Below are 23523 nucleotides of genomic sequence, written 5' to 3' on the forward strand. Positions count from 1 at the left end.
CCCCCCCCCTTATGTTTCCGTGAAGTAAATCGAAGGTGTGTTTGTGCGTGTGTGCGTGTGTGTGATTTCCGGGGGTGTCACGGAACCAGTTGTGCGTGTGTGCGCGGTCGCTTTGTCCGCACCACCCTCCCCCCTCCCCCCCTCCAATTTGGTTAAAAACCGTTTCGTGAGAGAGTATAGATTATATCAAAGTTTATCTATTTATATATAAACATATTTATATTTATATATAAATACAGCAGCAACAACATATACCTACCATTAACACACATCCGCTTGCGCAATGAGAAACTAAATTACTTATAGGAGCAAATATATAAGGAGGAAACCAGGAGCAAACCCGATGCCACAAGAAGCTCGCGATAGCTTAGTGAACGAGGTGCAAAGGTGGTGCAGGAAAGGAAGAGAGGAGACAAGCAAAGAAGGACAGAAAACATATGCTTAAAAACAAACGTATATACATATATATACATTTATATATTATATAGAAAATTTAAAACATGACAAATACGAAGGAACGGAACAGCGGGACGGAACTCACACCTCACCACACACCTCCGTACTCAATACTCTTCACCAATACGGCTTTTGCTTAACAGGTTTGGGTGTTTGTAATGTTTCGTTTTGTTTTGCATTTTAAGGCTTATCTTTAAACGTACTCCTTATATATTTACTTAAGTTTTCCTTTCTAGTCACACGTACACGCTCTTGCTTTATAAGTGTATTAGTATATGATTTCTGTAACTTATATGATTTTATCATTACTTCTTACGCTCATTGAAATAAGAGAGAGAGAGAGAGAAAAAAAAAAACATTCACTAGACACACACACACTTCTTACTGTGATGCCAACTGATAAAGGCACTGACAGGCGAGATGATGATGATGGCAGGTGGTGGTGGTGGAGGTGGTAGTCACTTTGTTTAGGTTTAAGCGACTCTAAGAACAAAACGCAGGAAAAAGGAAGCTAACGAAGGACGAGACTTTGAAGAAGAAGAAAAAAAAAACATGGAAAATGTAAAACCGCAGACGCAGAAAACAAAACCAAAAAAAAAAAACAAAACAAAACACATCTACTTAAGAGAAGATACCCAGCCGATATTTGGACAATATATAAACGTGTGATCACTGCCGCTATTTCGCTTCATTAGTAGGAAACAAACAAAACAAAACAAACCAAACCAAACCAAACCAAACAAAACCCCCCCAAAATAAACAACTTAAATAAAGGAGAAACACACAGGAAACAAGTGAAGGAGATAGAAAGCAAAAATAGGAACAAAAACCTAAACAAAACAAAACAAAAAGGGATGAAGAGAGAAAATCGACACACACACACACTCACATTAGTGAAGGTGATGTATATGGAAAAAGTCAAGCTCCACAAACAAAGGGAGGGTACAATTGTTTGCCCCACAATTCAACACACCCAGCAACGAACATGCAGCTGGTAAGGTAATTTAGGTATTTATACACTCACAAACAAACAGACAACACACACACACACACACATATACATACATATACATGTACAACTATATATGCGCCGCGTAGTAGTTTTGATCGAATCCCACGGTTTATCATCATCGGCTTTGGGGAAGGGAAGGGTGGCAGAAGAGTGGGGAAAAAAGGTGGGGCGGAGAAGAAAGGGAGCGGGAGCTGCAAAAGGATCGGCTAGCATAAGCATGGTGTTGTAGGTAGGGAAAATATAATATAGCATAAATGAGACCCACACACACACACACAACCACGCTACACATGTCTCACAGGATCATTAGCAGCATCGTTGTGTGAGGGATTATTGTTTGAAACGAAAATCTTCGCTTCCGTTATCATTGCTGGCGGCCCCAGAGCTTACTGAACACTGAGAATGCATAACAGAGAGTATAGTGAGAGAGAGAGAGAGAGAGAGATAACAAAAGTGTATCCTTTTTGTATTGCAGCTCATCATCGGCCCGCGCGCGCTTACAGTCAAATAGCGACTTTAAATGTATAGAGAAATAGTGGATGAATTTGTTTATATTTGCAGTACAATAGTAGTGGTAAATGGCAGAGTATCATCACAATGTTTTCTAGGTTAGGGGGAAAAAAGAACGAGTGTCGCCATGTTTACAACAATGCATGGCTTTTTTTTGTGAGAACAACGGCAATCGTGTATTGTTTCTTTACTGAAAACACTGTCGAAACGTTCAGCAAAGCTTCCTGTTTTTGTCATGTCCTACTTGGTAAATGTTTTTGCTTGAACCTAATGCTTCCCAACAGAGCAAGGTAGAGAAAAGGCGCGAAAGAGATAGGCAACACGATAGTATGGGAAAGAGTAAAAAACCAAATGGCGCCCACTAATACACGTTCAGTTCTCGGAGCATTTCACTTAGTAGGGGGTCATCTTCGTATGTCAACAATGTCAACAGGATAGTGATGTGTATACTTCCCCATCTGACACACACACACGCACACACAGAGCAAGCTAGGTAAATATTGGTAGTAGATAGCGCAATAGCAGCAATCCGTTCAGTCTTCTCCTTCATTAGCAGTGCCCACAGGGGCGTGCATAGTGACGCCATTCGGAGCTCGTTTCTCTCGCGCGCGTGTGTGTATGTGTGAGGTGTTGATGTTTTTTTTTGTGATTTTCCCAAATTCCTTGGAAGGGCGTGCTACGCCATCGCCTACTCTTTGCTTACCAAGGATGTTTTGATGTTGATATTAGTAATGACGATCGCAGCAAGCAACGCCTCTTGAGGTTGCTACTGCGTGGTGAATATGTATGTGTGTGTCACATGCAAGCATGGTGATGGTGAACACAACAGTTTGGTAGGCTGACCAAAAGAAGGATGTTTCCTGCTTTAGTCTCCGGAAAGGCAGTTTGCAATATTCGGTGGTTCAAATTTTTGGGAAATAGTGAGGCAACTTCGTTTGTGCCCCCTCTTCTACTGCAGTTAGTATCCACAAATCAACACAATCAAGCGAAGCAAGCAAACGCTATTGGAAGCTGTAGATGATGGAACCATCCCAAAATCGGGAATCCGGGACGGTACACAGGCCCAGCTCATCATCATCATCATCATTAAGCAACAACAAACAAAAAAAACCCATCAAAAAAATAGATAATTACCAATAAGAAATAAAACGCTTCTAGGTTTACACTATTATATGGCGCGGAATGTTGAATGTAAACACGTGCAAGACAGGCGCGAGCCCCAGAGTATATCATAATATTCATAACTAAAGCAGCAAACAAACAAAACATTCCTCATTTCTGCTCCGACAAAGAGCCGCAAAAAAATCACGAGACGAATGGAACCCGTAGAGAGAGAGAGGGAGGGAGGGAGGGAGGGAGAGAGATACAGCAAAACTATATTAGAATAATGGAAACCGCGCAAGATCCCTCCATCTCCCTTTAACGTCCTCGATCCTTGCTGCCCCAAAATAGCATAATGTATTTAGCCGTTCACTTAGAGAGACGGAGAGATGTTCCCAAACCCCCAAAAACCCCCCCACAGACGCTCACGTCACTCACGTCAAACTGGTCACGTCAGAATCATAGGTCAGGAAAACGGAAGCCGGAAGTGGGCCTGGGACTGTCTGTTTGCATCGTTGTTCGTTGTTCTTTTTCTGTTAGATGGCTAGCTGTTCACTGGAAGAAGAGACGAAAAAGTGTGTCGTAATATTTATGTTGGTTTCGCCTTGAATGTCACCGTAATAGAGAGCTCATCATCCCCCCTCCCCTGAAACTGAAAACCAAACCCCGTTTGTACAGTCCGAGAGTGATAGGCGGACGGAAAACCCCCGCAAAACAATTGCGAAAATTCATACACAACCAGAACTCACACACACACACACATAAATTAAGCAACGTCTAGTCATCTCGTAGCGGTAGCAGTGTAGTGCGCGAGGTAAAACACAACACAAACGCAGAACAAAAGAAGGAAGTAACAGCGACCCCTAAAGGTGATACCAAAGTGTTTAATGAGAATATACAAAACTAGGCAAACAGAGACGAGAAAATGGGGGAGGATGAAAATGAAGCAACAAAAAAAATCACAAACACACAAACGGACAAGAGAAAAACAAAAAATGAAATGATAACAAAACAAGAAAAAGCACTAAATAATAATTGGCCGAAGCGAGCAAGAACGTAATATACACACAAGGTAGGCAAACCACATCTAGAAAGAGCCATCGAAAAGAAAGGTTCGAAAGCAAGCAAACAAACTACTCTGTCACTTACGGAACAAAGCCCGAACATACTGAAAAAAGAAGGTAGGAAAAAAAACACACACAAAAACAAACATCAATATATCACTGCCCTAAGTGTTTCACTTAAAAGTAAACTGAGTAACAAACAAACAAACAAGTAAACGTATAAAAAGGAAGCAAGTGTGAACGTGTCACCTAAAACAAAACAAAGAAAAAACCCCATATAATCCGACGATTACCGCTCCTCTTCCAGCTCTTTTTTCCAACACATACACACACACACTAGCAGACGCAGCTTGTCTCCGACACACGTTGAACAGCAGGAAGCGAGGATTTTTGTCGAGTAGATTTTTTCTACGAATAAAACACACACACACACACACACACACACACTATCGTAAATAGCCATTCGAAAAAGAACATCCTGTAGTAGGTGAGCGAGATTAGCAGGAGAGATTAGCTAGTAGACTTTGTCCTTCTCACCCTAGTAACCATAGCGATGGTTGGACTACTACTACCGTGTGACACAGCTACACACTAACGCAAGGGAGCTACACTATTCGCTCATGACAGATCTGCGAGAGAAAAAGAGAGACAGAGAGATGGTCCGTTGCATTCTGGATCTCGCATCGTAGCAGGCCATTTTGTTTTTGTTTTCCTTGTAACACTAATTTCGTTTCCCCAATTTATTTTACGCGATAAGTTAAATAGAAAAAAGCGCTTCGCAAATAGTTTACAAAATTAAGCATTAAACGGAAAAAAAAGAACGAGACGTATGGCAACCCACCTGAACCCACACACACACACACACATGGGAGGATACGGTTTCAGCCAGTGTAATGATGATTCAACTACAATGATTCAACTACAAAAGGAAAAAAAAAACCCAGGATCGAAACACATTCACCACAGGAATATTTTCCCTGCTAATAGTACACGAGAGAAGGGCCAGATGGACAGCACCACACACAAAAACTAAACTTCCTATTTTCTATTGCCATTGGTGTTCGGGTCGAACTGGAAGGGTAAAACGATATATGGAAGAAAAGAAAAGCTGGGGGAAAAAACACCGAAACCCCGGGGGCATTACAATCGAAACAGGATATATAGAGGGAAAACAAGACGGAAAAGAATGGGAAAAACAAAGAAAAAAACAAAACCAAAACCAACAATCACAATATTTAGAATAGTGCATAATATTTGACGAAACACACGAACACGGAAGCAAACAGCAAACAGCGAGAGAGAGTAGAGTAGAACGGGACCGGAAACAATCGTCTGCCGGATGATAAGCGAGACAAAAATGAATGAAAGCGAAACCGGAACAGCAGTCGAAATACGTAAAATACGAAATTGTTAAACCAAAAAAGAGAGAGAGAGAGAAAGAGAAAGAACAAACCGAAGTATGCAAAACAAGAAATTTGTCAAACAGCTCAACTCGTAAAGCGAACAAAACAAAAAAGAAAAAAACGATAAGTGAACCTAAAAATGGAGAAAAATAAAAGGCGCCTGAAACGAATCCAAAAATATGATAGAAGCGTTCTTTGTGATGATCGATTTGAAGAAAAGAACGGAGGAATCTTCGTGGAAGTGGAAAAGACAAGTTGAGAAAAGAATCGTTCTGTTTGTTTGTTTGGTGTGTGTGTGTGTGTGTGTGTGTGTGTGTGTGTGTGTGTGTGTGTGTGTGTGTTTTCTTGCAATTTTTACAAAACTCTTCTCCACATCAATCAACCCTATTTTGGAGGCTAGTGGCTGGCGGACCATCTCTCAACTCAGATTACTTCTCCTGGGTCGGGGGGGCAAAAAGCATTCCATCGGGAAGGAAATTAAACTAACGATCAAAGAACAAACCTAAGGAAACAGAGTGCAAGATGATCCTGGATGCTCTTCAAATGGGACTTAACGCACATACACGCTTACATGGCAACACAAACAACAGTTAAGAAAAATGCACTCGCCACTCCATTTGTAAGTCAATCACAGCCAAACGAAGACATCTCATATAGTCGAAAACTATAACGAAAAATGCAACTTATTGCAGTAGAAAAAAGGGAACCGGAAACATGAAAAAGCCTAACATCCACGAACCATTTTTCCCCTTTTTCTCTCGGTTTAATCGTGTTTGGATTTTCTGTTCCACCGAATTCCCTCCCCAATATAGATAAAAATGCTTTTTAGGGTGTTTGTTAAAGAAAGACGAATGGGAAAAAACATAATCTCAGTAAGAAAAGGCTAGTATAACAAAAAAAACACACAGAAATCAGATCACGGAAAAAAGTATCATAAGAGGGAAAAATCGGTTGCTTCAATGAAGGGGTTTTTCCCTTTTTCCTCCTATCCTTACCGTTCCTACCATTCTATCGAACGTCATCTATTACGACTAATTGTAAGAAGACCCACAACAGAATAGGCAAAAGACATCAAGACAAAAAAGAAATGCGAGTCACGGACGGTTGTTGGACACATTCAGCAAGAGTGCGAGAGAAGTAAACAGAAAACAAAATGGGGGAAAAATGTGTTACAAAAAAAAAAGTCTGAAACTATATAATAAAGATACGGAAACGAGATATCTAACAACGGTGGTAACGGTTCACAGTTCACTCGAGGCTATAGAGGGTTGAGTAGCTCTCCGCTTCTTCTTTCTTGACTCCTACTGGGGCACGTCTAAAGCACATGGCCTGATGTCCAATTCGTTTCCAGCCAATGAGCTCGCCCTGCCTGGTAGGACACGGGTCTGGCATCCTCATCACGTGCCCTAACCAGCGTATCCTTCTGACCTTGGGCAACCATCAGGCCACTCGAAGGTGAGGTGAGCGCGTTGGTGTCCTCCGCCAGCATTGTCCAGGACTCGTGCCCGTAGAGGACTACCGGCCGTATCTCAGGAGTCTGTGGACTCCCGCAGTAGGCACAATGCCCCTGCAACACCCTCTGGCAAGCACAGGTATCAATCCAATCCTATCGGACTCGCGTGTGCAAATCGCTCCCGTTTTGAGAAGCTCACACTAAACAATTTATAGTTGGTCCCACCAGCTAGGATTAAAATGAGTTTGACAACACCGAGCACAACGGTTAGTGCATCAACAATCCCCAACCGCAACCGAACCATAATCCCGGAAGTATAAACATTAAATTTACTTACAGTTGCTGGACGCATCGCAGCCGCACACATTCGCCTCGCTTTCTTTCCCCCCCGTCCTATCGAGGCCAGCAGCTCGTTGGTGTATTATTCAGCAGCTCGTTTCTTTTATTTCCTTTTGCTTGGAACCATCCTTTTTTGTCGCATGTACAATCCTTCCAGACCGTCCACCACCAGCAACACCAGCCAGGATATTGATGATCATATTTTTACAGCGCGCTTCGTTGCATGCATTTAGTGGTAGGTAATGGTAGCTGTGGTAGTAGCAGTGTGTATGCATGCTGTTCTTGTGTGTGGTGTGTGTTTTACTGCCTTCCTGCTACTTCTCTCCTGGCTCTATATAATATAATTTCAGTTTTCTCTTTTTTTGCTCTAGTATAAAATATCACATTACAACAGAATTAGAGGAGAAGGAGCGGGAGAAGAGAAACCAAGAATCGGGGTAAGCGCTACACTAAAAAGGTGATTAAATAAAGGTGTGTTTTGTGTGAAATGAGTGTGTGCCCTACTCCTGTCTCTATCCTACGCATCGTCCTCTCTCACACACACACACACTGGCAATGGATACTTGGACTTCGTGGGCGAAGGATGGGCGATACTACACGCTGCCACCGCTGCTGCTGTTGCTGCTACGCACAAACAGTGGATCATCCCGATCGATCGGTGGTGGCGATGTGAGCACTTCGACATTTTTCGCCGGCCCTTGCGTCAAATAACCGGCCGTCGTGTTGGGTGCGCCTGTGCTCCCCCAGCGGGAAAGATACGGGATCGATCAGATTGTTGTTAGTATGCGCCCAGATAGGCTCTCCTCTATCGCCCTTTAACCTTACCCATTAGATATCCGCGCACATCGGTATCGGTGATGAAGAGATCGTGCTTCTGGTCACGGTATTCCGCCCAGATCGGGTACTGGTTGAGCAGATGCGTCACCCGATCACCGTACGTTAGGTTCGCGCTCATCGCTTTCAGTGCGGCCACTATCTGTGCCTTTACCATCGCCGGGTTGTGCGCCAGCACCAGCCGACTGTCGAGCAGTGCGACCAGGTAGGGAATTAATTGACACTCTAGTGATTGACGTATCAGTGAGTCCTGGTGAGAGAGAGAGAGAGAGAAGCGTTAATGTGTGCATGTGCAATGATCGTTTTCCGGTCGAACGCTTACATGTTGACACTTGAACAATCGACTCAACGTTTCGCACGCAGTCGCCGTCAGATCCCGATGGTGCTCCATGCACGACTTCAGCGACGGTATGCATTCCGTCTGTGAGATGGCGCTGACACAAATCTGCAGTAGGGAAAACCATCACATCAATAGTCAATTGAATGCCCACAGCAAAAATCAAAACAAAAAACCAAAAAAGCCCCCTTACCTCCGAAAGGGAAAGCTGATGCAATACTGTGAGGGCACTCTTTGGCTGAACGGAAAGCTGGCGGAAAAACTTCGGTATGTGCCCCAGCACCGGTACGGCATCGGCCAGATTTGGCTGCGCGTTCAGCAACAGCACCAGTGCGTTGGTGGCCAGATCCAACACATCCGCATCGATCCCGCTGCGGCTGATGCTGTCCACGATGAAGTCGAGCAGATCGGCCAGGAACTGTTTCGGTTTGCGCAGTGTCCAGCCCGGATTCGACACGTACAGGCGCAGGTACACGCCCGCCACAACCAGCTCGTTCGACAGCAGCTCGGGCAGTATCTCGGGATCGCGCCAAGCCACCTTCGGGTTGCGCTTCTGCTGCGCATGGAAGCTGTCCGCCATATCGCGTACCGCGTCCGACACACAGGCCCGGATCTCGTCGTTCCATATCAGCTCCGGGTGTTCGTGCGTCGATTCGTACATCTGGACCGCCACCGAGGTGGAGTCGATCATCGCGTCCAGAAACACGGGCGGCAGATACTTGCACAGCGTGATGCGCACCTTCGGACCGCTCAGCTTGTCCGCGTTCATCTTGGCCAGCAGCTCGGCACACTGCTCCCGGATGGCCGGGTTGTTCGCGTTGCAGAACAGATCGAGCAGATAGATGACGGCACCCTTCGTATGCGCTTCCTTAATCATTTTCGGTACGTTCAGCAACCCGGACAGCGTTTCGAGGACGCGCGGCTGATGTTCGCGCAGATCCGCATCCTTCAGCACGATCAGGTAGCGGCCCACGATTTCGCAGGCCGCTATTTCCGTCACGCACTCCTTGTTCCGCGACACCAGACACACCACCTCGAGGGCGAGCGTTTTGATCGTACGGCTGTCCGGTCCGCATTCGCTCGTCGACAGCAACCCGAACAGCATCTCGAAATGGCCGATGCATTGGATTTCCACGCTCGTGTTCGACTTGATCACCGAGATGAGCGCTTGCAGGGCCATTAGCAGATGGGTTATGGCGTGCGGATTGTTGGTGAAATCGTACCGCTGCGACTCGACGCCGCCGGACGAGCGTTCCAGCTGGTTGCGCTGCTTCGAACGAGCGTATTCACTCAGCACGGCGCTAATGTCACTGCTGGCGGGCGTGGCTGCCGGTGATTGGATGCCAGCGGTACGCTTCGTTGCCGGCGGCGGTGGCACCATCGGTTTCCAGGCTTTCGTCGGCACCAGTATTCCACCCGCGGTCGGTGGTGGTGGGTTGGCACCGGAACTGGGCGCGAACGGTTCTGCTGCACCGTGCAGATGGTTGTAACCTTGCTTGAGAAATTCCAACAAATCGATCACGAAGCTTCTCGGGTTGGTGATCGTGTACGTTGGCATTTCGTTGTACACGCGGATGAATATTCCACCAATCTTAAGCTCGTCGCTGTAACGGTTTAAAAAAGGGAAATGAAAGTTAAGCATCCACATGCTGTCCACTCGACTGCAGCAATGTAAAACCTTACCGGTGTGCATCGAACGAAAACCCTTGCACAAGCTCGCTGACTTCCGACACATCCTCATACTGCTCTTTCGTCGCGACCGTACGCTGCTGCTCGAGAAAGTCCGTCAGCTGGGCCCGCGTTCCGTTGTCCCAGATCAGGTACGGATTGCGCGTGTTCGAGTTTAACATCTTCAGCACGTTCTGCTCACTGTCCGTCACCATCTTGCCGGCCACGTACGGTGTCAGCAGCTGGTCCAGTATCTGCTTCACCACTCCATTCGCCGGTGGCTGAACGCTGCTGATTTTGTACTTCTTGTTCTGCAGACCCTTCTCACACTCGGCCGGATGGTCCGGTTCCTCCCCGGCGGCAGCAACCACGCCCGACCCATCGTTGCCTTTCTTCTCCTGCAACACCTTGTCAATGTTGGCCACCGACTGTATCAAGCTCGAGTTGTTTTGTATTAAATTCGACGCGTTCTGCGAGTAGGGTTGACCCGCTTGCCGTGTCGCGACAGTGAGCGGTGAATCGCTGCGCAGCACCGACGGGCTGCTACTGTTTGCCTTCGGTCCCGCCGTTGTCGCCCTCAGTACGGCCGCCTTCGGATCGTCGACCAGCGTCATGCTGTACCCGGCCAGCGCAACGCACGCCAACAGCGACAGTTTGGCCAGATTGTTCGCCACCTGCTGGGTGTTGGACTTTTCCTCCGACGTGACGCCACTCTCGTCCAGCGTAAAGTCGTAATCGAACAGGAACAGCAGCAGCGACCACAGCACACCGTTGCGCACGAGATTGCACTGCAGCTCAACGTTGTTCGCCGCCAAGCTCGTCACCAGGCTAACGGACAGCGAATGCTTGAAGTAAACGACCCGGCACACGTCCGCCATCAGCTGCGGCAGCTCGAGCATCTTCTTTCGGCAGCTGTCAAAGCAACAGGCCACATCGAAACAGCGCGTAACGTTCGAGATCACCTCGTAGTGCAGTGAATCGCGCTTCGAATCCACACCCATTATCGAGACGCAGCGCGAGTAAGCGTCGAGCAGCGCTTCGATGCCTTCCTCGCGGCGCAGTTCCTCCGCATTCAGCGCCGAACAATGCACCGTGTGATAGCACAGCTCGGATGCGGCACTGAGCAGCGGTACCGCTTTGGAGAACAGCTGATCGTCCTTCGTTTCCAGCCGTATCGTTTTGATGAGCTGCGGGTAACCGGCGTACTTGTACGGCCGTAGCTCGTCCGCATAGCGCTCGAACAGGATCGACTGGGTGCGCAGTATAAGCACAATATTGCTCGGATTCGGCCCATCGGTGTTGAGTGCGTTTCGGGAGCAAAGGAACTCGTAGGCACGGTTGACACGCTCGAACACTTCCTGTCGGTAAGAAACAATGAGTGAACAGAGGTAAAAGGGGACGGTGATGAAAACCCCATGCAAAGCTTGCGTATCGTACCCTTCCGTTGGGGTTTTTGTCCGGATGATACATCTGCGCCAGCCGGTAGTAAGCCTTCCGAATGGCCGATTCCTCCGGGTGAGGGTTTTTGCTGACGTCAAAGTCCAGATCGAGGTACGCCTGCGTGACGGTCATTTCGGACGGTTTCTTTTCCACCTCCTTGCGCCATGCATCCAGCGTGTGCTTCAGCAGTTGAACCTTGAACGGAGCAAATCGTCAGTTTCGGCAAACAAACGCCACCCCCCTCCCCCCCCCGCAGCATGCTTACCGGATCAGGTATGGGCCAGTTGGGAAATTGGGTCGTGTCGCACAGATGCCGCAGATAGAAGATGTGGCAGAACAGCTCATTCTCGAGCTGCGGATAGCTGATCACCGGAATCGCCAGGTACGGGTACCGCGCCATCGTGTGCCCCTTCAGCTTCGGCGTAAAGTCGGCGATGTGGGCGGAAATCTTTTCGATCAGCATGCGCCGCATCTCCGAGCTCCAGATCACCTCGGGCGTGTCAAACTCACCGAGAAACGTTTCGGCAAACTTTTCCGCGCTATGGTTCTCCAGGAAGCAGATCATCGCTTCCGGCAGCAGCTGCCCTAGGATGCTGCGATGCATAATGCCCGACTGCGAGTTGCCGTCCTCGCTGCGGAACGCCTGCTTCATGTGCGTCATCTTGAGGAAGCGTGCAATCGGCAGAATGTTGCTGCCGGTGTACATTAGCATGAAGTAAAACACGCCGGTCAGGTACACCTTCGACATTTCCGGATTGTCCTCCATGATCTGGCACAGCAAGGTCGCCACGCGCTCCAGCAGGCCCGGATCGTGCGTCAGGCACACCTGCACTATATGCGGCAGGCAGACAAATTCCGACAGCTTGCGCGATAGCCGTGGTCCCGGTATGAGAACGGCCTCACCGTCGCGGGCTCGACTCGGGAAAAAGCTGGTGCACTTGTTCAGGATGTCGAGCACGTGCTGGGCCAGCTCGGTTTCGTTAAACAGCGGTGTGCCCTTGGCCATGAGGCACCACTTTAGCTGAGGTATTTGCTGCAGCGAACGCCACCCGTCCATTCCGACCGCCCAGCAGCGGGTACGGGGCGTCAACACGCCCTTCGCCCACAGCTCCTTCAGCTCGGAGAACGTGACCGGTCCGCAGCGTTCCGGCTTTTCGTTCTCACGCTCCACATTGTAGTACCAGTCTTTCTCCTCGTGCAGCTTCATGTTCGGGCCGGCCTCGATGACGTTCGTTTTGGTGTTGAGCGTTGCGCGCCCTTTGTGCAGGTGGGCCAGCGTGATCAGATCGACCAGATAGTTCACGTGGTCGGTCAGCGGGCGGCAGTTTGATTTGTGCAGCACCAGGTTCTTGATCAGTATGATCAACGCGTCACGTAGCGCTGGAGAAAGACACTGGCGGTGGGATAAAGATACGAAGTAGGGGTGAGTGCTTTAAACTTTCCTGCGTTTCGATGCCGCTTACCCTATCTAACATTTGCAGTATGTACGGCATATCACTGAAGTAGCCAATCTCCTCGTAGTACCGCTTGTACACTTTGGCAAGCGCTTGCAACGACGTTACCGTAAGATGATCGTCGTTCAAACGATTCCGGCACAACACTCTCCGATACAGCGCGTTGAACAGCTCGATGCTAAATAGGAAGATCGTCGCAAAAAGAAAAACATGTATTAAATCGATGGCGATCGTCACCGAGCGCGGACGTGCCAGTACTCACGGATTTTTCACCAAATTCTGTGGCCAATCGTCTCGCTCCAGCAGCAACCGGATGTAGTAATCGCCAATCTTGATCTCGTCCGCCAAACACTGGTACTGCACCTCGAACTCGTCGTAGTTCCACGCCACCAGCATCCCACCGGCCAGATCCTTGTCGGCCGTAAACTGGCGCAGCTCATTCTCCAGCGCCGACCGCAACTCTTCCCGCGTCTTGTGGTTCCAGATCAGGTTCGGCATCGCGTGCGTCCTGCCAAACTGGTAGAAAAACAGCGGCAAATTTACCACCTGCTCGCCGACCTTCTTCTTCTGCCGCCGGTTGCGCAACACGATCGGCCGGTTCTTCTGCGCTTGCTGCAACTTTTCCTGCCGCACGTCGAGCAGATTCATGCCCCAGTGCTTGATGCCCTCCAGGTGCTTCTCGATTAAGTAGTTTAGGCGCTGCTTGCTACCGTTGTTTGCGCCGGCATGCTGTACTGCCAGCTTGAGGTTGTCGCGGAAGTTGAGCTTATCCTCCTCGACGTCCTCCTTCGGGACGGGCTCTTCGCTTTCCAGGAACGAGAGCAGTCCGGCGGGGAAGATGCGCTTCAACAGATTCATCGCTTCGTCACTGTCCGTTATCCACAGCCCCACCAGATGCCGTGACAGCTGCCGGTGGGTAATCATGGTGGAATCGTTCGTCGGCGTGTACAGTGCCACCAGCAGATGCCGGCACAGGGCCGCTTCGTCCAGCGCGAGCGTCTGCATCTGGGTGGATATGGCCGTGTCGCCCTCCTCGATCAGGGCACGCATTACCAACCCGCTGCCCTTGACAATGGCCAGCGAAGGATGCTGAAACAGTCGGTAGAGCGTGCGGCCACGCGCGGCAACCATTTCCAGCAGCAGATCGAACTGCTTCCCGTCGGTCGTTTCGCTGTACGGCACGCACAGGGCGAACGTTAGGAAGTCCAGCATGGCCGACAGTACGAGCGCTCCGCTGCCCAGGTTCACGTGCTTGCTCCACATGTCGAGCAGCTGCTCGAGAAAGGCTTTCGTGTGCAGCAGGGACGATTTGTTCAGCTGCTCCTGCTTCAGATCGTGGTCCGAGTGCATGAGCGAGTTGATCATGTCGATGGCGGCGTACGTCACAGCGAGATCGTTACGCTTCAGCGCGTGCACCACCTTCAACCCGATCGCTTCCCGAAAGCCGGGGAGATTCGTAAAGGCAGCGAAGCCCACCTTACTTGCCAGCAGCCGGCGCAGCACGTGAAACGATGCCTCCAGCTCAACGTTGTTCAGCTGGGCGTTATCCTCCTTGCTGCCAATCAAAGCCTGCAGTGCGCCCGTTATCAGTCGCTCCTTACTTTCGGCAAACAGACTCTAAAAAAGCAGCAGCAGCAAGCAAAAGGAAGCGGTGAGAGAAATTCGTCATACACGACACAAAATCCAGACCCCCCTTGCGGCATTTCACTTACATCCTGCGTGACACTGTAGTTCAACCCACTGTACGGAATGTTCGCATTGAAGCGCTCCATCACATCGATCCGCTTCACCGGATACTGATAGTTGCTGATGATGTAGCGCAGCAGATTCGCTTCCGTCTCTTCGTCCACGCTCACCGTCAGCGGGCCGACCCTTTTGCCGCGCGGCGTGTTCGAGATGCGCACGTGCACATCCTGATTGCCGCACGATCGTACCGCGTCCAGCAGTGTGGCGAGCAGCGAATCACGATCGTTCGTAATGTACGCCCGCACCAGTCCATTTTTGTACTCGATCGAAAACTTTTGAATGTTGTCCGCGTGCCGTACGAGCGCGTAAACGTTATCCAGCGGCCGCAGCGTGCAGATGCTGTACGTTTGCGGATCGCGCTCGAGCACGGTCGTATCGGTGAGGCAGAGAATGCGTCGCATCGGTTCCGAATGGCGCGGCGTGATCTTCTGCACGGTAAACTCCGACATGGACGTTTGGTGCTGATCGCCACTGTACGCACCGAAGCGTTGCTGCTCGAACTGTTCGAGCGAGATTTGCTTCTTCAGCACCTTGATGTCGATGCCGAGATGCTGCTGCGCGTTCTGCACGATCATTTGCACGATTTCGTGATTGTTCTCAACGCGAAACAGATGCAACCGGCTGTGCCCACCGTACGCCAGCACGATCCCGTTCGGGTAATCCTGTATGCCGATGATTCCATCGATGTCTTTGTAGTTGTAGCTGGCCAGCACCGTGCTGGTGGTGGGATCGAGCTGATCCAGCGAACCGGGCGTCACTTCCAGCACCGTCGGCAGCGTTGTACCGGACCAATGGTGTTTGTAGGCATTGTATTTCTGAAAAAAGAAAAGATATGGGCGGGACGATTAGCATGTTTTTTCTGATTTGGAACAAACATTGTAGCTGAATAGAACGAAACATACCGAATTTGGACACAAAATGAGTACAAAAAGAAGTAAAACAAACTAAAAATATTTACACTACCTTCGTTCTAACCCACCCGAACTCCTAAACACCTTCCAACCGTCTAAGCATATCTGTACAAATCTAAAATTTAAGCGGTCTCTAGCACGAATTTTGTACACACAGCCCAATATAATCCAAATTCTCCCAGTCGATCGAAAAAAAGTAAAGAAATCACACGCACACACACGCACGCACGCGAACGATCGGCCGGAAACAGGAAAGGTGGGGAGGTTAGAGCACACTCACTTTTAGCACCGTGCAGCACGGCAAACATGGCAGAACCGGTGGTGTCAGCGGTAGAAATGATGCGACAATTGCCTTTAACCACCACGTCCACTCAACGCTCCTGCTGCCACCGCCGGTCTGTGCGCCGGGGGCCGCCGGAGTGTTGTTGCTGACGGTGGAATGCAATGAAGCTGACGATGGGAAAGAAGATGACGAATAGAACGACTCGACAGGACTTTCTACATCATCCTGCAAACAACAACAGAAAGTGGCAAACATGAACAAATGGTGCGCAGAGATGGCAACTACAGCGGGTGTCGTGAGCAAAGGGATGTCAGATTGAGAAGAAAAAAAAAAACGGAATGTCTTGTTTTGCTTGCGTTTGTAAATTCTCTTGCAATTCATTATTCATTATTGTAACGGAACTGGTCTCAAGGCGAAACCCTGCTAGTTGGAGATAGGATATGACATCAGAATACGCGATCGCAGTTAGCTACTACAACACGAAGGACAATAGTTAAATGGACGTTGGAGTTGGCTCCATTGCATTGCATATTTCCCCCACACACACACATTAAACGGGTTGCGCGTGCTTTGCCGTGCTGCGAGGACACACAAGCAGATGATCGGATGAATCCCACTTGTGTTAGAAAAAGACCAGGTGTGAAGTTGTGTTAAAACCAGAGGGGAAGTATGTTCTTACTTAAAGTATTATTGAAAAGATCGGTAAGAAGTAAGGTTAGGGAACGGAAAATCTTTTTAATGGATGTTTAAAATAGCAGACCGGCTAACAGGCTCTCCCAAAGCAAATTCTTAAACCAACACTAACTGGACACATACAAACAATGACCAACAAACGTAAGAAACAAAACATCAACAGTGCCCCATGTATGTACACAAACAGACACACACACACACACTCACACACACAAAACAATAACCTAGACCTGCCGTTATTAATCATACGTTAAACTACACACGGATGGAGGATGAAAAGGGGGTGATGAGTGTACGATCGCGCGTCGCCCCCCTCCGAAACAATTGCTTACCAGTGTTTGTTTCGGCTTCTCGGCGAAATCTTTGTGGTATTTCAGCAGCGACGTGAGTATCTCGCTGCGGTTTTCGGATGATAGCTTGATCGTGTCAATCTTTTTGTCCTTCCGTAGGTTCAGCACAAACTCATACGCCGTCTGCAATTGGTGGAGAAAATTTTAAATTAATGTTCACGTTCGTACGTTTGCACTGCGTAAACGCTGTTACTTACATTACCGGATCGGTTCGGTAGGACGCTGATTACCTCACCGTACGGCCACCGGTTGGTTACATCGAACTTGTCCGGATTGTAGGTCGCAACGCCGGTCGAACCGATCGACAGGATGCGCTTGTACTTGCCCTTCCACGAGTGTTTCGTCACGAGAAAACATTCCAGATCGATTCCATTTTCGGTCGCGTTCGCCATCACTGCGCAGCGAAACCTCAACCGGATGGTGAAGGGAACGGATTGGCGTGGTTACGGTGTGACCTTTTCACTACTGTCGTCGGTTCCTGCGCTGATAAGCCAAACACCATAAGCAGGCGGATAATGTTGCTGGCGGACATGAAACACTATCAGCTCCCCGGCCGACCCACGACGACGACAAAGACGACGCCCGCGTTAACCGTCAGGGGCGGGTCAGCGACATGCGGGATGCTTGCTTTTCACGCACGCACCCGTCGCGATTTCTTTTTTTCCGTTTTCCGCAAACGAACTGCCACACGGGTTGCTTCTTGTTGTTTTTGCTCCGTAGCAACGCACAGGAAGCCAATCTAGCACTCGCTCACGTCAGGGGTATTAGTTTTCGGTGGTAATTGGATACGATTATTGGACGCGAACGACAGCGGGGCCAGCGACGACTATGTTTCCTTTTCGCGTGTTTGCTGTACTACTAGCTTGCACTATTTGGTTTGTTTTAACCAATGCACGACGACGCCCGTAGTGGTGAACTGAATGGATGGTGCATGATGATGATGTTGCTACTTTCACAGCAATCTTCCGGTTATCCGGGAAGTGCAGCAAGATTCGGTGGATGGCAAGTTGCTAACAAAAACTGGAGTTCTCCAAATCGCTACGATCTGTGGGAACGAAAAAGAAAAAACTCGGTCAATCAGCAGCCTTCAATGTGTGCTAAGCAATGTGCACTGCCTACTGGATGTCGTCCACATGAAAGCCTACTGGTTAAGCTCAAATAAATCGTGATAGCAATGAAACTATTACATCGTGAAGCTCCACGATCGACAGATGGGGACATACGATCCTTTTCCTCTGCACCATCTCAATTGTCCAATCGCACACGCACACACTCCACAAACGGGCGACCGCAGAGAAGGTCTCAGAAAGAAGCCTTATCTGTTGCTGTAAACAATTAAGACGGCAGCCGTCTTCAGACATGGAGAGCTCTTCTCGGTGCACACGCCTTCAGAAAGATGCAACACACGCATGAACGCGAGCTGTGGCGAGAATCACTACGTCAGGAGGTTGTTGGATGGTGATTGGGGTGACTCAACTGTTGTACCAAGCAAAACATATGAAAAAAACGCACACACAGAGACCCGTACACTCATATATACACTAAATCTTCAACTCCCCCCTGTTGGCAATGGCTGAATGGTGGGCGAACCATTTGATAATTGAAATGCTCATGAAAATGCGATGTCGTCGACAAAAAAGGGGAGTATATTATCGCTTTGTGATGAAAAATTTCATTACGATTTCGACGAGCACTGTTTTCTTCGTCTCATTACTCCCTCCATACCGACACACACACACACACAAAATCACGTACACACAGGATCACCCACGAACGATGCAGGCAAAGATTGGGTAATTGCGGTCCTACAAATGCTTAAATGCTATCACCACGATTCGCAAAAGATGCACTGTAGGTCGGTCTAACGCTGGGAACACAATTTACCTTAGAAAAATGAGTAATTTATCGCTAATTTGTAGGAAAGAGTCTGCCGTACGCACCGTGCCGAACCTACACTTTATTGCTGTCCATTTTTTTATTGCTAAGCCATTTGACAGATGACGATGGAACAGGTCAAGGGTATTTCACGTACCCTGTTTGCGAGTGAAGTTTGGTGAGGAATATTTTGTGATAAATAAACATACATCAATCTATAAATACATTTTTTTATATTTGCTTGTATAGTTGAGTGAATTTGCTTGCAATCTTTTTATTAACACATTAATAGAGAGCTTTCCCACGCACAGTTTTCCACCGTTGCCGGTGGGACGTGAAATACGCCTTCACAGCGGTCGATGCTTACCAATCTGATTCCTTTTTTGTTTTCCACTCTTTAAAACTTCTTTAGGGAATATTAATTTGCACCAATTTTTTTAACACCTTTTAACTTTTTTTTAATTTTGAATCACAACAAACTACACGCTTTAAATTGTTTCAAAATTATCCAAAAATGTCTTCCATGACCACTACGGTACCATAGTCCACAATAGGCGCAACTGTCAATATACGGATCAACAATCAAAATATTCACAAACAACTTCTCTCACGCATTTGTTTTTGCTAGTCGCGTATATTTTGTGTACAGTACCGAAATAATCATTATTTTCAGCTAAAACATATCGCGCTCGCCACATCCGCGCTCGCTAGTGTCGTCACACATTCCACCATGCAAAAGTACGAAAAGCTAGAGAAAATCGGCGAGGGTACGTACGGAACCGTGTTCAAGGGTAAGAACCGGGACACGCTCGAAATCGTCGCGCTGAAACGTGTGCGGCTGGACGAGGACGATGAGGGTGTGCCGAGTTCGGCGCTGCGGGAAATATGTTTGCTGAAGGAGCTGAAGCATAAAAACATCGTCCGGCTGTACGATGTGCTGCACTCGGACAAGAAGCTAACGCTCGTGTTTGAGCACTGTGATCAGGATCTGAAGAAGTACTTCGATAGCTTGAACGGCGAGATCGATCCGGATGTGGTGAAAAGCTTCATGTATCAGCTGCTGCGCGGGCTTGCCTTCTGCCACAGCCACAATGTGCTGCACCGGGACCTAAAGCCACAGAATCTGCTGATCAACAAGAACGGGGAGCTGAAGCTGGCCGATTTTGGGCTGGCCCGTGCGTTCGGCATACCGGTGAAGTGTTACTCGGCGGAGGTGGTTACGCTGTGGTACCGGCCGCCGGACGTACTCTTCGGTGCCAAACTGTACACGACCAGCATCGACATGTGGTCGGCTGGGTGCATCTTTGCGGAGCTGGCCAATGCCGGCCGGCCACTTTTCCCCGGGTCGGATGTTGACGATCAGTTGAAGCGAATATTTAAGCTGCTCGGAACGCCCGAGGAAGAGAACTGGCCCGGCATAACGCAGCTTTCGGACTACAAACCGTTCCCACGTAGGTACTCCCGTAGGATTGTGGCTTGCAAACCATAACTAAATCGCCTTTTTCCAACCCCACAGTGTACCCTCCGACAACGTCGTGGAGTCAGGTGGTGCCGCGACTTAACTCGAAAGGGCGAGATTTGCTGCAGAAGCTGCTCGTCTGCCGTCCACTGCTGAGACTAAGCGCCGAACAGGCCATGTCTCACCCGTACTTTACCGAAAACTGAAAGCGGTTCTAGCAGTTACGGGCGCTGCTGACGACCAAAGTATCCCCCGGAACACCTTCACCACCGGCCACCAGCACTACCACTATTGCCGCGCCGATTGCTGCCGAGGAGCTGATCTGCGAAGACGTGGACAGCAGACGGGACGATTTGGACGATGTGAGCAATCCGATTTTTGCGGGCCAAACGAACGACGCCGTGTATGCCTCTACCCCACTAGAAACGATCAACGAATAGAAAAACGATGACCACCCCTTACTGGGGGTGGTCCTTAGTTTCTAGTCTCTCATAAAAAACGTCCCATTCGCTCATATCGCCGCAAGCAGTGTCGTCCGTTTGGCGATTTATTGTGATCCTATTCCACAACTGGCAACTCAACGAGAGACCAACTACCATGAAGGGTTTCCAGAAGAAAAACGTCCACAAAACGGCCGGTGATTTATATACTATTCGATTCTCTCGCCACGAAAATATGTTTCCCCCGGTGAACCGTAGGACGGATTACTATCACTCGGATTGTGATGAAACGCGACGTCGAACTGATTTGTGTTAGGCTTTTGTTTTGTGATAGGTTTTCTGTACCGTTTTTATCCTTTTATTCCCTACGATCCCTTTAAGTTCGGGTATAAAAGTGTATGGAGGTGTAAACCGCGAGAGTGTCATGAGGAAATGTGGAAGTTTTTGCTTGTTTACTTGCTCAGATTTACAGCTAGTTGATGTAGTAACAGCAAAGGGGTGTAACACAGCAATCCAAAGCCATTTGTATGTAAATTATAATGAAATATATAAATATTAGTATCAGTAGCGTGAACTTACTGTGTGTGAGATAAATGTAGAGGGTTTAATTACGATTCAAGCAAGATGACTCATAATGTGTCATCAAGATGATAGGCTCGTAATAAACAACCCCATATGAAACCATCTTTGGAATCTATTAGAGAGAATCTTCTTCTTCTTCTTCCTTGGCACTACAACCTCGAGAGGTCTTGGCCTGCCATTTCTGTCAGTGACTTAATTTTACCCATATCAAAGTAGTCAGTCTTACGTACGGGGAGGCGCGGTCTGGATGGGATTTGAACCCCGGCCCTGCCGTGTGAAGACCGGCGCCGTTATCGCCTTGGCAACCGGACCGCCGAGAGAGAATCGTCATGGGGTAAATCTTGCAGAAGATGACCACAAGTTCAGTCAAAATCATCTCTTCATGGACCGGGGCGCATGTTAAAGTATATCCCGGTCTATCTGAAGTAGTGGACATTTTCGGAATCTCAACCAGGTTTGTCAGGCTTGCTGTAATGGATAATGACAAACGTTGAGAGGACCATTCGGAGGACCCTCTTCTACAGGTCCAAATCTATAGCTGGATCCTGGCATGTTGGAGGCTCTGCAACCAAGCAGAAGCTTTCCAAAGGATCTAGAAATCAACAGCAGAGCTGCTGTGCTAGTGGTGCTACAGTTGCTGTCGAAGTCGTGGTCGAAGTTGCGGTCCAGATGTTGTGAAGGGCGTTTAGCCCTTTGGTATGTGACTCTTACCACTCTAGTGGACTGGTCATGTCATGAGAATAACCACCGGACAACCCGTAAGTCTTTTAAGGCCATCCACTTACCCATAGGAAGCGTGTGAGAGGGATAGCCTTCTACCGAGTGACTGAAAGTAAGTGAAAACCACACACACGCCAGACAACACAGATGTTCTTATGACTTTAGTGGCTAAAACGCATTTATTTCTCCGATTTTTACATCACACATAAAATTACATACACATTAAGTTAAATATATGTTTGGTTTACCTTTGTGTTTGTTCCGTTTTGTCCATTTTGGGTTCCATTTCTCGACCCTCCCATTTTCCACCCTTCCTGTCGCGTTCTCCTTCTGCCACCAGGCCCATACCTTGCCGTGGGTTTTTCTTTTGCTTTCATGGATGTAATGGTATTACCCTCTTCTTTCCTTTCGTTTTTTTACTCTATACCAGGTTACCGACCCTTTATAATGTGATGTACGCGTTTGTTGTGTATGCCACCAGAGAGAGTGTGAGAGAGAGAGTTTGTGATTTTTAGCTTTCCTTTTTTTGGATGTTAAAGGTATGTGTGTGTGATGCCGGAAAAGTTGTCTTATCCTGTTGCTTTCCGCCAGCTTCCTTTTAGGTCGACCAAACACCTTGAGGCTTCCGGTACGGCAAGTTTCGTTTCGATACCAAACAAAGGTATCGAATTTGTGAGGGGAGGGGGGCTGAGGGGTATATTATTATTATAGCCTTGTTTCTTCTATCAACTTCCAAACCAAATCCGCTACCTCCTCCTCTTCCGCTAGCTCTTACTTTGTTTATGACTTTTGTTTTATTAACTTTTTGTTTTTCTCCTTTTTACTCCTTTCCTTTTCGTTCATCTAACTTTTGTATGTGTGTTTTTTGTTTCTTCCTTTTGTTTTGTTCATTTTACAGTTTCTAATAGGTTTGTTTGTTTTCTTCCTTCTTCTTTCTGTTCTGTGTATTTTCCGTTTATTTTTATGTATATACTTTTGTTGCATTTTGTTTTGCTTGTTTCCGCTTTTTCCTCCCCCTCCAGTTAATAGTTATTTGCTACAAATCGAGTTTATCTTTTTCACTTCCAGCTTACGCTGCCGCTATTACCAATTACCGTTTTGCGATGAGTTTAGAAGATTAGATACTTTAGTTTTGTTTTGTTCCAGGTTTTTTCTTTTGTTATTTTCACCTTTTTTTTGTTTCACTTTAGTAAGCTGCACACTGGTTAGAAAGTCTTCCTCTTTTCTTTTTTGCTTTTGTTTTGTTTAAACTCTTTTCCTCCCCTCTGTTTTTCAGTGGTCAGTGGTCGAGCATAAGTAAGGTTATACACTGTGCTGTTATCCGAATTTAACAGACTTCATGCTCAGCTTGTGTAGCGTGTGAAGGATAAGCCGGATGATGATGATGATGATG

The 23523-nt window shown here is 47.9% G+C and overlaps 2 protein-coding genes and 1 long non-coding RNA gene across 7 annotated transcripts; 1 reads left to right on the forward strand and 2 right to left on the reverse strand.

The window, feature by feature from the left end:
• Positions 1-3194: 3194 nt before the first annotated feature.
• LOC118513196 lies at positions 3195-6323 on the reverse strand. Its single transcript, XR_004906431.1, has 2 exons — positions 6049-6323; positions 3195-3634 (listed from the first exon to the last, which is right to left on the reverse strand). It is a non-coding gene; the product is annotated as an uncharacterized LOC118513196 (long non-coding RNA).
• Positions 6324-7409: 1086 nt separating this feature from the next.
• Positions 7410-19042, reverse strand: LOC118513182 (dnaJ homolog subfamily C member 13). 5 transcript variants are annotated; one of them, XM_036058645.1, is made up of 14 exons: positions 18939-19042; positions 17252-18099; positions 17037-17177; positions 16009-16236; positions 14784-15632; positions 13334-14688; positions 13081-13249; positions 11883-13010; positions 11615-11812; positions 10193-11535; positions 8703-10113; positions 8495-8617; positions 8164-8422; positions 7410-8071 (listed from the first exon to the last, which is right to left on the reverse strand). In XM_036058645.1, the coding sequence occupies exons 2-14, from the start codon at positions 17444-17446 to the stop codon at positions 7932-7934; spliced, it is 7539 nt and encodes a 2512-aa protein (XP_035914538.1). In that variant the 5' UTR covers positions 17447-18099; positions 18939-19042; the 3' UTR covers positions 7410-7931. The 5 variants fall into 5 exon arrangements, with proteins under 5 accessions (XP_035914538.1, XP_035914541.1, XP_035914540.1 ...); XM_036058648.1 differs by having other exon boundaries at positions 18995-19020; XM_036058647.1 differs by lacking the exon at positions 18939-19042 and adding an exon at positions 18242-18559.
• Positions 19043-19496: 454 nt separating this feature from the next.
• LOC118513190 (cyclin-dependent kinase 5 homolog) lies at positions 19497-21402 on the forward strand. Its single transcript, XM_036058678.1, has 2 exons — positions 19497-20380; positions 20446-21402. The coding sequence occupies exons 1-2, from the start codon at positions 19660-19662 to the stop codon at positions 20592-20594; spliced, it is 870 nt and encodes a 289-aa protein (XP_035914571.1). The 5' UTR covers positions 19497-19659; the 3' UTR covers positions 20595-21402.
• The last annotated feature ends 2121 nt before the right edge of the window (positions 21403-23523 follow it).

Source organism: Anopheles stephensi, chromosome 3 (assembly GCF_013141755.1).
Source record: "Anopheles stephensi strain Indian chromosome 3, UCI_ANSTEP_V1.0, whole genome shotgun sequence".
Lineage (NCBI taxonomy): Eukaryota > Metazoa > Arthropoda > Insecta > Diptera > Culicidae > Anopheles > Anopheles stephensi.